Below are 13926 nucleotides of genomic sequence, written 5' to 3' on the forward strand. Positions count from 1 at the left end.
AGAATGAAACTTAGGATATATTGATTTCTGTCCGTACAGTGGGCAACCCTGAGCATCAATTTTATATCCATTAAATAGGGCATAAAACAAGTTTCCTAAACACATGCAAGACAGATACATTATGAAAATACTTACTCAGTAAAGCTGTATAAAAATCAAGGTTCATGAGTTTTAAAACTTTTGGCCCAATTTAAGACTAGACACTTCTAAGCTATTAGTTGACTATATCTTTTTGTTTCTTTATTGGTAAAGCAATTAAAACTTTTGATACTCAGGTAAGTATGGAGTGTCTGAATAGAAAAAGTTATAATTGCTTAGCCAGAAAAGTTGTATCAATATTGTATAAATAAAATCATATTTAAATGGAATTAAAAAAATAAAACATTTGTTTAGTAAAAATCATTTCAAATTTATCTTTTTGGGGAAAATCAGACCTGTTTTTCACATGGCAAAAGACACTCTTCATTTCTGTGACCCTTCAAACTTGTCTTGAGTATTTGACAATTGTGGGTAGTGAAGAGCATGTTGATGATTTGACATCCGATTTGAAGAAATGTGCTGAACTTCCTATATTATCTTCATCTAGTTGCAATTTTAAATTTTTAGTTTTATAAACAAGAAACTCAAATCTATTATTATAGATATTTTTATCTCATTGGCTTCTTGGATGTCTTTTTTCCTAGCTTTGGTTACCCAAAGCCAAAACATTGCAGTGAAGACCGAAAATTCTGTTCAGATCGCCAGCTGTTTTCAAATATTAACACCATTTTAGCATATAGTAGGAGTTTGGAAAATATTTATTGGTTGACTTTTCTGGATACTTAGTATTGTCTAAAACTTTATTAACAAAAATCAAAACTTGGAAGAAAAATATGTCTTTAGAATGCATTTTCTTCATTAAATAAGTTAGAACATTATAAACTCTATATGAGTTGATATTCCCTATTCATATACATGGCAGCAGCTGAAAGTGGCATTGAAGTCATGCTGATAGTAATAGTACTGGATCTGTGGTTAAAAATTTACCATAGCTGATCCACAGACTTCATAATCTGCATATGTGTACTTGAAAGTTGGTTGCACTTTGAATAGAAACAAATCAGTAATCTAAAGCAGGAGTCGGCTGACTTTTGAGACGAAAGAGCCAATCCTGTCCCTCGAAGTTTTTGCGAGACCTATGAAACAAATGAAATCACCATCATGTGAATAATATCCTTTAAAAATTTTATAAATGAAACTATGATAGCTTTATTTTCATTTTCAATTTTACTTCAGAGCCACATGTACATACCCAAAGAGCCGCATGTGGCTCGCGAGCAGCAGTTTGCCGACCCCTGGTCTAAAGCAAAGCACCAGAATAACACCTTGTCAAGGAATATATTGACAGTCACTGTTTTTATTGTATTACAGCAGACCATGATTAATCAATAAGTATTCCTGGAAAACTCTGTAATTGAGAGTTCAGTCTTTTTCTTAATACACTTATGCTAGAGACACCAAATACAGGGAGAAGTCTGTTATAACTGTACAACACATTAATAATTACGATAAGCATTCAAGCAAAGACTATAGTTGTCTTGCACAAACTATGCCATAAGAGAAAAATAGAGGAAGTAAACCTTCCATTAGGAGGAAAAATTTGTTAGAAGGAAAAATTAGTTTTCTTCTAAAATGTGTAAGATAATATACACAGTCTATAACTGACTTCTTCATGTGACCCATATCAGATATATATGATATATATGTATATGTATAGATGAGATTTTTACACATAGAGCTGATTTTTCTCTAATATCTTAATAATTCCCTGTTACTGAACTTGTGTGTTTGTGTGTGGTCCTGAAATCTCTCTAGGAAACCTCCCTCATGATAATTCTCACATTTATTTGCTCCATGCACTTAAGATAACTAAACTATGGTTGAAAGGAGGCCATCTGTGCGATTTAGGAAACGCAGCTCATGGGATATGTTATCAGAGAATAAGGATTGAATTTAAGTATTAAGTCTGGTAATTAAATTCAGTTGTTCAAAATAGGCCTGTAAAGCATTTCTTCTCCTTTAATTTAAAGATCACTTAATATGTAATTAATTTTAGCTGCTACTTTCATTTCAAACAATCCCAACAATTTCACAATTCTAATCATACTGTTCATTTTTCTAGTGAATTCAGTCCAGTAACTGTGCTTACTTGTTTTTTCCTTTATATTTAAAATAGGAAGAATAGAAATTAACAAGAAATAATCCTGATTAAAAACTAAAAAGCACTTTAGCCCTGAGTATATTCTTATGTTTTGGTATTACTTTATTACAGGTATGAAAGAACATAGCCTTGATACTAGAAAGTGATTAGAAAACGATCTGCTTTGCATGAGTGAGGAACGATATCCTAAGTTTACTTACTATGGGCACAAGCTAATTAATAATTCTATATATTCCCTAAATACTAAAAACTTTTTGCCCAATGTTAAGGGAAAAAAAAAACAAAAAATTCAAAATGTAAAATTTTATCTTTGCAATTCAGTCTCTTTTTAAAATTATATTAAATTTCCAGTATACTATTTTCAGTGTATTTTCTGTTCATTGTTCTCTGTTTATAAAAGCATTGGAGATGTACATCTCCAATTCACATGTTTTGAAGCCCAGTTTGTCAAATTAAAGTACTCTAGTATGTTAAAGTGTATAAAAGTTTTATTGTGCAGCTGAGAGGTTTTTAGGCTTAAAAAATATATATCAGAATTCTTTATTTACTAACTTGTTCTCTTTGTAAAGAGTTTTTACATTTTTACTGTTCATCCAACAGAGCTTACTAATCATTTTACTGAAGCAGATTGCATTCATGAAATTCTGCTGCAAATGTCATTTCAACAGATTGTTTTACTGAAGGTCAGAGCAGTTAATAGTGCTTGTGCCTCCTGCTAATTCTGCCTATTAAATTTGACCAATTACACAAGGTTAGCTTTTCATCATAATCCTCCTAAACAATTACTGTAATAACATTGTTACTTAGTGGACAGACTAAGAACTTGGTTTTTAGTAGAGGTGTACCAAATGCACATTTTGGTTTAATCCACATGGTCAAGTAGTGGCATTAACATTCAGCTTCGGCCATTATAGAATGAACTTGAGAATGAAAGAATCTGAAATTTTATTATTAAAAAAATGAAATGATTTATTATAGTTTTTTGTTAATGATTTACAGTTTGCAATTATATTACACAAATAGTACTTTTTCAGATTGTCAGCTATTAGATGTTCCTGATAATGATAGTGCATTTATACGCGAGAGTGCATTTAACACATTAGTATCACAGTTAATACTAAGAAAGTAGATAACCCAGTTTTAACTAGGGACAGTGGAATGACAAAGTATGTTTGGGGTTCTTCATTCACTGACAGGTTTTGTTTTTTTTTCTTATTTGTTTTATCTGGACTAGAGATAATTAATCATAGATATTATTGAATATTATTCTTGAGATTTTCCTCATAGTGAAAATTTGAGGTGGCAGAGTTGGCTTTCTGATTTTAACTTGTCCTCAGAAGATGTAAAGAATTCCCAAGTTGGACTTTTTCTTGAAAGACTCAAGGCCTGAATGGAATTAAGTAACTAAAAATTAAAAACAGCTTCTAGCATTTATTTTATGTTATAAATTCTAAGGAGAGTACATAATCTAATCTCTATTATTCTGCCTTGATTTACTTTTTACATTTATATAATTTTCACCATCATTAGTTATTGCCACGTTTTAATATTGTAATATAGATACGAATTTACATTTCAACTGCTGGATAGGATTTCAGCATATAAAGATAGGGAGATTTTCTCTGTACATGGAACGCTTCCCTATATTTGAAAATGAATATTTAGATAGCAATGGTAAATCTGAAAGACCAGGCCTTGTTTTTATTATTGATGTTACTACACTATTAAAGAATGGTGATATCATAGCACATAAGTATTGACCATACACAAGTTTTAAAGCCAGAGATAAATAATGGGTTTTGGCCCCATATTAGTGTATCTTTAATTTAGATCACTTAAAATATCTATTCAGAGAGAGGCAGAGAAGTATCATATGTAAATTAACTTGTATAAAAATTAGTAATTCTGTTTTCTAACTAGAAGTAAAATCCAGTTAACATCAAACTGCCTATATTTTATTTATGAAAAAAATTTTAATGAAATAATGTTTGGAAATGGATATTGGCTAGAAGTCAGAAATCTTTTGGTTATGTAGCTGTATCCTGTTAACACAGTTTGTGTGTTACAAATAACTTCTGTGTAATTTTAAAGTGTAAAACTTAATCACAGTAATGCTCCAGGGTAACTAGTAATACTTGGGTTTTTTTTAAAAGCCAGTAACTCCTTTTGTGAAACAAAGAAATTTTATGTTTTTAAACACATATGTTTGTAAGATATGCATGTTGTAATGTAAATTAACCTGACATTTAGCTTAATTTGCCATACAAAAATTTTAGCTTAAATTTATGCTTACTATAGATGTGGCCTTTTTCTCAGCAATGCCATATGATAGCAGAGACTAGATTTATTTCTCCCAATAAGAGCTGCTTAAGAAACAGCTGGCAGCAATCCTCTTTAAAAAAAAAAAAAAAGTTGTTTTAACCTTTAAAAGACCAGTTTCTTTCTGAGATGAAAGTATAGAGTTTCCTTTCATCAGAGTAGACATATCTGTAGAAATTTACTTTGTAGTAGTAGGCATTATTCATATGTAATAGCATTCAACAAGAGTTCATCTGTAGTAAATAATTTAACCAGGGGTGAGTCTAGGGGAAAAATCGACCTACTAATTAAAACATAATCACTCCAGACGTCATTGGGTTGAGAACAGTAAATGGGTGTGCCTCTTAAGAATAATAAAACATTTTTTGTTTCTCATGTGATTTTTGCTTTGGGGTTTTTTCTTGTTGCTGTTGTTTTACATTACACTTGTGTAATTTTGTCTTTTATCTCTAGAACTTTTATGAAAGGGAAATTTTGCTCTGTAGAGGCTTATTTTCAGAACGCAGAAGAAAACTTTATCTTTTCAGTTTTTTGTTAACTTTAAGAAAGCAAGAAATTATACAAATATATTCTTTTAAATCTCCAATATTCTCAATACTAATGAATCTTGATGCTCTTTATTTTTTTCTTTGAAATTTCTATTTGTAATTGAAATGTACAACTTGGGGCTTAAATTATGAGGTAATCTTGGTGCAAAACATACAGTGCATGTTTTGTATAAAGAGGGCTTTTAAAATAATTGATTTGAAGTTAAGTTTAATCACATGTAAATATTTTCAGGTTTATATGCTTAACACTAGGTTTAGAATAACAGCTATCCACTTTTGTTATCAATCAAAAAAAAGATACTTGCACTGGTATGTGTATAAAGTTTTTAACTACAAGCATCCCCTTAGTAGCTATATTTAAATCTGTTTACTTTTCATTGTTATAATAGAGCTACAACTTGTTTAAACCCATAAGTTCTACTTCACTGTTATATCATTTCTAATTTTTAATTTTTATCTTTTTTTGGGAATAACCATGTGCCATTAGTCAAGGGCAGTTTTCTTAAGTCTTGTTTATACCCAAATGATTTTTATCCAATTTGTATTAGAACTTCTCATCAGATTTATATTTGCTTGTTTTTATTGTTTCTACCATATATAATTCATTTGACTGTAGATTGGGGTTTTTATGCACACCTGTAAATAGGATACTTTTTATACTATGAATAACACCATGTGTACATACCTGTGTAAAGACTGTGTATTTTGAATTGTGTGCATTTTATTTTGACACAGTTTCATCATTAAGTCCTATTTACCAATAAGCTTCATAATAATCTTACAACATTGTCTGTAATAGCTTTTCTTAGGAATAAGATTAACACATATTATAAGCTTCTTAAGAAACCTTTTCAACATCAACATCAATTGAGTTACTGGAATTCTTGACATACTTTTCTGGATCTATAATCTGTCTATACCAATGTTTTAAACATTAAACTTAAAACTCAGGGGGAAAAAGGTTCTTCAACTTGAGATCTTCTCTCCAGATCTCTTTGGAGTTTCCATGAGTGTGACCTGAGGAGCATGGAACCATTGAAATTCAAATGTAGGTAGGTAAGTGTTCACACCAGCGCATGCGTTGATTGCCTTATATCTCTTTGTATATGCATCTGTATTGCACACCCTCGGTGCCTTTCTTCCTCTTCCTCCGCATAGATCATGTAGGGCCTGTGTCACCTTGATATTATGTAATTCTGTAATTCTGTATTTTGGTCAGTATTTGTCTGTGATATGTGTCAGGAGCAGTTTTAAAATGTCTTCAGATGTTTATGACATTGTGCTGTCTAGCTTGTCACACATAACTGGTTGCTGTGTATGGGCCTGGACTGCATTTTTGTGAATTGTTTGTTGAGCTCTGATAAACATTCCCCTGGAATTTCTGGTATTCACTGAGGGATGCAAAAAGTCTAAATCTTGCATTGTTTTGCCTGCTCTCTCAACTGTATCTGGAGAATGAATATTTCTGGTTTTAAGAATTTCTTCCAGTTAGTCTTTAATTTAAAAGTCATACTCCTGATGCCATTCATGACAGCATGAGTGTCGGCTACTATCCTTTGAAGTCCATTCACAACCTTTCATTGGGCAATTAAAAATTATTAAACTTAATCATTTGCTTTCAGCATTAAGAATTAATACTAATTTATTCCACACAAACAGGACCCCTTCTTAGCCCCCCCTCCCAAATTATTTATTGATAACATAGTAAGTTATAACTGAAATAGGCAAACAGACTCAATCATGGAATATTCTCCTAGGCTTGAGTAGAGTTTCTACTCAAATTAGCAAAATAAGATGAATGCTTAATGTAATTTTGTCCAACATATCTGAGCACCAAAGTATAGGATTCCTAGCATGTTTTGAAATATATATATATAATATATTATTGTTATTATTATTATTATCATCATCACATATGCCAAGCACATCACTGAAATTCAGAATCTCTTTTCTATGGTTTTTCCCCCCGATTTCTTATATAAATTAGGTAATCCTTTGGCAGTGGTTCTTAAACTTTTGGTCTCAGGACTCTTTTAGATACTTAAAAATTACTAAAAACCTCAGAGAACTTTTGTTTTTTATGGATTATATCTGTCAATATTTACTGTATTAGAAATTAAAATGGAGACATTTAAAAAGTTTGTAATGCATTTTAAATAATAAAAACCCATATGTTAGCATAAATAATATTTTCAACATTTTAAAAAATGCTTAGAATAACATTTATTTTATTGTGTGTGATGGTTAAAAATATAATGCCTACTAATAGAATTCGGTGCCACTGACTGGGTTCATGCTAAAGCCCCAGCAATTTTACCCACCATTGTTCTACCATCATTGCAAATGTGAATACAGTGAAAAAGGCAAATAAAATCCGGGCATTTTTATGACAGTAGCTTTGACGTTTGATCCTCTGGTCCTCCTAAAGGATTTTGGGGATCCCACTTTGAGAACCATGTACTAGGAAGCCTGCTTACCTTGAAATGAGAATTTGTATCAACCTATGAATCAAGTTTTTTTTCCTCTTCTGGGCCTTCATTATCCCAGAAATACAACTTGCTTACAATTGGTATAAATTTGAGTATGAATCTTGTTTCATTAACATCATAGAATTGGATATTAAAGAAAACACCCAAGTCCTCTAAAATGAGTCTGTCTGTTGGATGACTGTTTTTCTCTTTATACTCGTGTGTGGTATGTGTGTTGTATGTGAATATACAGTTAATTTGCCTCCTGGGTAGCTTTAAAACACACTTTCATGAAGCAACATGATTTTCATGAATTATAGCGATTCACACCATATGCCATCATGCTATGCAATTTTTTTTCCTGGTCTACCACAATTTCAAACATTACTGCTTTAATTTCTATGCCAAAGATTGTATGAAACTCTGCAACATTTCTTAACTTTTTGTCCCTCTTTTCCCTGGAACAAAATTCATAATATTGTAAAAGCAGTCCAATAAAGTGGTAGAGATGCCAAGTTAGGAGAACATGGAGAACAGCATCTTCTAAGTGGCATTCTCCTGTTGAGTTAGCTCTTTCATAAAATTTATTATTCCTCTGATGTCCCTGGACTGTTGGACTTTTATAGTTTGTGCCAACAGTGCTGAGGGGGTGTGTGATGCTTACATATATGCAGACATATAGTAGAGTTTGACTCACACTCAATGCATGCGCTAGTGCTCACGCTTACATACCTGAAATTTAATGATTCAGCAGTTCTGTCATATTTGAAGAAGTAAAAAGATAAACAAATAAATGAAAGTTTAAAATACTGCTAAAGAACAAAGATCTGCAGAGGTGATCCAATACTAAGGACCTCTATTTATTGGTAAGTAATCGAAATAATTTCTAACATGGAAAGCTTCTTGGTGCATGATCATTATAAATACCATAACCATTATACAAGTAGTCTGCCAATATAACCCATAGATAATACTATACCCTATAACAAGTAATTTGCCTACAAGATACGTATTGTGAATTGCTGAATTGTATAGTTAGAAAAAAATATTGAACATTAAAAAATCATATAGTTGAATATATTCTTTTATTTCTATCTCTTTTTAGAACAGAATTCATAATTCATTTGCAAAATTTGTCATTGTTTTAGACTATTTGAACTCCAGATGTAAATTTCCTTTTTCTCAGGCCTGTTTTCTATTGTTTTGGTAATAGTACCCTTTCTGGTAGAGATGGGCTCCCACAACTGAACCAGATGATATCTGTAATTACCCATTCATCAGTTTTCAGGGGCATAAGCTTTTTGTTGGCTATCTCTTCATACATCACTCTAAAAGCAGAAAAAAATAAAGACCATCAAGCAAGTAATCAGCTGGCACGTGAGACAGCTCAACCCTGTCTTTTATGTTCTTTTCTGAAATCACCCAGCCACCTCCTTATCTATAGGTTAAGAACTATGAAGAGTGATAAAATGATTAGTAGGCAAACTGTCAGGGGATGCACGCATGCTATGAGGAAAATGTGTTTTGTAAGAAACAGATTTTTATCTTTTGATTCTTAATAACTAACTTAATAGAATTTGGAGAAAAATATTTTCTTCAAGATGGCATATCATTGTTTTAAAAAAAAGCAAATTTTGAAATCATTTCTATGGGTGAACCAGTTATAACAGTAACTTAGTAATTTTGCATAGGCATATGAGTATTTGTGTCTTCCTTCCTTAGCTTATTTTAAGAGGCAGTACTTTCGGTTTGCATTTTGGTTTGTTTACTTCCCTTCAACTTTGTTACAGGTATTCTGTTATCACTGTTGGTGAAGAGCCATTGTGGAAATACAAGGCATAATAAGTACTTTAAAACCAATTTGTTTCTCAGAAACTGAAGACAAGCAATGATGACAAAGCCATATTGACCTCATTCTCTTCACCTCTCAAGCCAAATTTTCTTTTCTTTACTAAGATGATTGTCAGTATTATTAAGTAAAAATATGAAAAGAAAAATATTTTAAGTTACCCATTTTTTTGCCTTGTTAAAACTACTTTTCTTCCTAGTCATCGAAGAATGCTTTGCTGCAATTAATCAAACAATAATTTTTGCGTATTATATACTTTTCATTTTTTATTAAGGGATTCTAAGATTTTTGTCTTCTTTCTTGGTCTTTATTAAACTTGCTTTTTTTCCTTATGCTTTCATATATTGTGATTTCCTTAATGCAAATGTTACTTTGTCTAACCTTTTCACTTAAAAACCAATGGTAATGTTTATACATCTTTAAAGTATATGCTGTAAAGATATATAAGACCCTGTTTTAAAAAAAACAACTAATGTTTGACGTACTTAAATTATTTTTATTTCTAAATTTCTTTTAATCACAAAAAGATTCAAAACTCAACTTATCTGAACTAATGTGTTAAAAATTTTCAAGACAATATATGAATGGATTTAATCTTGCTTTACTGTAATTTAAATAGTATTGAATTTGCAATAGAGAGAATAAGGGGTGTTTTCTTCTTTTTAATGTCTGTTTGGTACATGAACACTTTTTGTTTATTTGTTTTTGCAGATTCCCTTCAAGCTCAGCTTATCAATATGGGTGTTATTCCTACCTTAGTGAAATTACTGGGTATCCACTGCCAAAATGCAGCTCTTACAGAAATGTGTCTTGTTGCATTTGGCAATTTAGCAGAACTTGGTAAGTGCTGGTCATGAACCACTAATGTAATTAAGTTATTAATGTACCTAAAGTAAATTTTCCTTTAGATGTTAACAAGTTGGGTATCCATTTAGATTATATTAGTTTATACGTATTTTTGAAGCATTGTAGATATTTCTTTCAATGTTAAAAAACGTAGATCCAATTATATCTTATGATTGTATTATTTATAGTTGAGAGCTACTTTGTTTTACTAATTATTTTATGTATTACGATTTAAAGTTTACACTTGTATATTATTTAATAGAGTTGAATATTTTAAAATGATCTCCTCTTGACTTTAGTATTTTTTACATAAGGGATGGTCTTGAAATCAAGTATTGTATTTCCAGGGCAAACATAAAGGACTAAATAATTTATTACATTATCAGGTGAAAAGGAATCTATCAGACTATGATTCTTCCTCCTCTTTTTACAAAATCCCTAAAATGATAAGGGACTTTTTCATAAGAATATATTTGTAATAGCATTAGAAAAACCTGTGAAAAACCATCGAAAATCAGAGGGCAGGCAAGAACAGACCAGTCCTGGAAACACCTCAGTCATAACAGAGGACTAATGAACCCAGCACTCCCATCTCTTTCTTTGTTTTATTTTTCCTCTCTGTCAATTATAGTACCCTTTTTTTTCTCCTTCCTTCCCATGATTCTTGATAGAAAGTTACAACTCCTGATCTGAATCTGCCATCCATGTTCATAATAAATTGTTTATTATGGGGATAATGAAGCCATATGATGTTTTGTCATAGCTGAATATATATAATAGCTGCAACAAAAAGATACATCTATTAATTATCCCTATTTTGTAAGTAAATAAACAAAAGCACCAAGACTCTAACCTTGTATTTTCTAACAAAAAGCTCATGCTCTTATATACTACACATTAAAATCTTGATTTCAGTACTTACTTTTGCTTTGACTTCAAGTTAAAAGAATAGAGATTTCTTATCAGAGTTAATTTTTAAAAGTCATTCATTTTCAGTGGGTCATCTGCTGGTATTTGTGAAGTTTTCTTCTCTCCTCCTCTGCTTCTCCTCTACTGTATTCTTTTTCAAACTGTCTCATTTTCATCATTCAAATAAGACGAAAAATGAAAGAACATTTATTTACTGCTTCACAAGTTACTGTTTTCCATTATTAAAATGGGATGTAGGCTTTTGTATATGAAATATTATGTCATAATTATGATATGAATTATGTCACAATCCCTGATAATGTCAAATCTTTGTAACAGAAACATAAACACCATTTAGTATGAGTTGCCCATATTAAGGTATCAGGATTTATTTGGGAGATTGAATAGACAACTTAAATTCAGCTTCGTATCTCTGGTCTACACTACAAGATGGATATGTACCCAATTTAATTTAGCCCAATTTCAAACTCTGTTCCCAGCTGTTACTGCCCTTTCTCCATTTGGAGGAAGAAAGGATAAAAGAGAAATATTCCTTTATTGACTAAAATTTCTAGAGTTTGTATCATGAGTCTGTATGCCCATGTAATAGCTAGGTATACATCAACACTGAAGCAGAACATGTATGCCCCAGAATACTTTTTCTTTTTTCAGTGGGGCTTTATTGCCCATGAGTTAACAAATCACATAGAACTATTTTTATTGACACAAGTAAATATCAAGTCCATATCACACTTCTGAATATGGCATATCACTAAATGCTAGTGTTAATTTTTGTCAATTTTTTAAAATAAAAATGTTAAATAGCAGAAATTTGTGTAGTTTTTCTCACTAAAGATATATAATAGCTTAAAAACAATATAAGTAATTTAACACATGCAGTCTTTCAGAACTATAGCAGAAAAGGAAAATGCAGCTCAGCGTTTTTCTTCTCTTTGGGTCCTAGCTTAAGAGTTCTAGAAAGAGAAAAACAGGAGGAATTGCCAAATAACTCAAGTATCACAGAACTAAAGTACATCATAATTTTCTAAATTGGAAGGGTCTGTCAAACGCCTAGCCGAATGGATGAAAATAGACCCAAACTATGGCATATCAATGTGAAATTTTAGAATAATGGGTATAAAGAGAACATCTTATAGACTTAGAGAGAGAGGTGGAGAGGGGGTTTATATACAAAAAAAACTGAATTAATAGCTATCAAATGTCTCAAAACAACACTGGGAGACAGAAGAAAATGGAGTATTGCCTTCAAAAATTTGAGGGAAAATTATTTTCAATATAGAATTCTATATCCAGTCAAACTATCAATCGCGGGATTACAATAAAGACATTGTCAAACATAAACATCTCAGAAATTTATATACTACATACCTTTCCTCTGAAACCATTGGAAGATGTGTTTCACCAAAACAAGGGATTTAAATTAAGAAAGAAGACAACATAGGAACCAGGAAACAAAAAATCCAACAGGAACACAGGAATTCCTAGTATGGTGACATGAGAGCCCAGCCCCCAGTGGTCTATTTTCAAAGAGCAGCGATCCATGTTGGAACAAGTCAGAAGGCTGCTGGAGTCAGGGTGGGAAAGTTCTTATAGGAGATGAAATTGATTGAACAGCTAAAGTGATGAGCTTGATGATTAGACAACTGATGGAGAGTTTAAAGAATTAATGATAAGTATATAGAAAACTAAGCCTATGGGAAAATAAAATAATTCCAGGGAAAATGAAATAGTATATTATTAAAACACTCATAATTGATATACCCAAAATTACTGTATAATTACATTGATAATGTGGAGGGTATATTAGATACAGGAAAAAAAAAGAATGCTAATGTTCATCTTTCAGAGTGGAAAGCCAATCAAAATTACCCAAAACTAAAAAAATCAAAAAGTAGCAATTCAATATGTTATTTAAAGATGTGGAGGTTAAATACCAAAGAATTAGCTAAAAACTTTATGTGCTTGCTTCTAGAAAGAAGAAATGAGGGATGGGGATCAGCTTCTGTGGGTAATATAAGTATCAGGACTAACTAACTCTTTAAACTCATGTAAGATTTTTATAAAAATAAATCCTTAAAAAATGAGGCTTCTGGTAATGGTTTGTTAAGGATCCATGGCATTTAATTCAAATATAAGGTCCAAATCATACTTCATGCTCCTGTTTCTCTGTATCCACCTGCAGGAGAAGTGCAGATTTTGTTCTTTAATTTCTGTATTAATCATAGTGCATTGTTTCCTTGTGCTGGCAAATGGTCTGTATTACTTAGCAGCAGTGATTTGGTTTCAGTTTAATAAGTGTTTGGAGGAATAGAATATGGATTGGAAATAAAAGTGCTAGCACTGTTTTTAAAAGGAGTCAGAGCACATATCTAGATAAATGATGATGTCTGTCTACTTCACCCATGATTTTATGTTTCTGAAATGCATTCCATTTGAAGAATTATCTGAAGCAGAGGAACAACCAACAATGTTCAGGAGTTGGAGCACCCCTATTTAAATCAAACTAACCTCCTTTTAGGGTAAGGTGTTCTGCATTTGCAGAATGTGATCTCTGAGCATTAGGTAGCTAATTGGACACTCCACCCTACTCCTTTTATGTGGCTGTAAGCAATCGTACTGCAAGCCTTGGAGTGGATTTTCATCATTTTGGCGTAGATCTGGTGTACATGCCCAAAACAGTAGAACAATGAATCAAAACTGTATTAAGCCATATTAAGGTCTGTGTTTTTCCTTTCTCTTTTAAATTTGTATTTGCAATTTTTTTTT

The 13926-nt window shown here is 31.6% G+C and overlaps 1 protein-coding gene across 1 annotated transcript in view; it reads left to right on the top strand.

Annotated features, from left to right (window-relative positions):
• RAP1GDS1 (Rap1 GTPase-GDP dissociation stimulator 1) overlaps nucleotides 1–13926 on the top strand; it is a 122521-nt gene that overhangs the window by 75959 nt on the left and 32636 nt on the right. Inside the window, exon 6 of the mRNA XM_019661641.1 lies at nucleotides 10096–10224. Coding sequence (XP_019517186.1) covers nucleotides 10096–10224 — 129 coding nt within the window. The remainder of the gene's footprint in view (nucleotides 1–10095; nucleotides 10225–13926) is intronic.

Source organism: Hipposideros armiger, unplaced genomic scaffold, assembly GCF_001890085.2.
Source record: "Hipposideros armiger isolate ML-2016 unplaced genomic scaffold, ASM189008v1 scaffold_357, whole genome shotgun sequence".
NCBI lineage: Eukaryota > Metazoa > Chordata > Mammalia > Chiroptera > Hipposideridae > Hipposideros > Hipposideros armiger.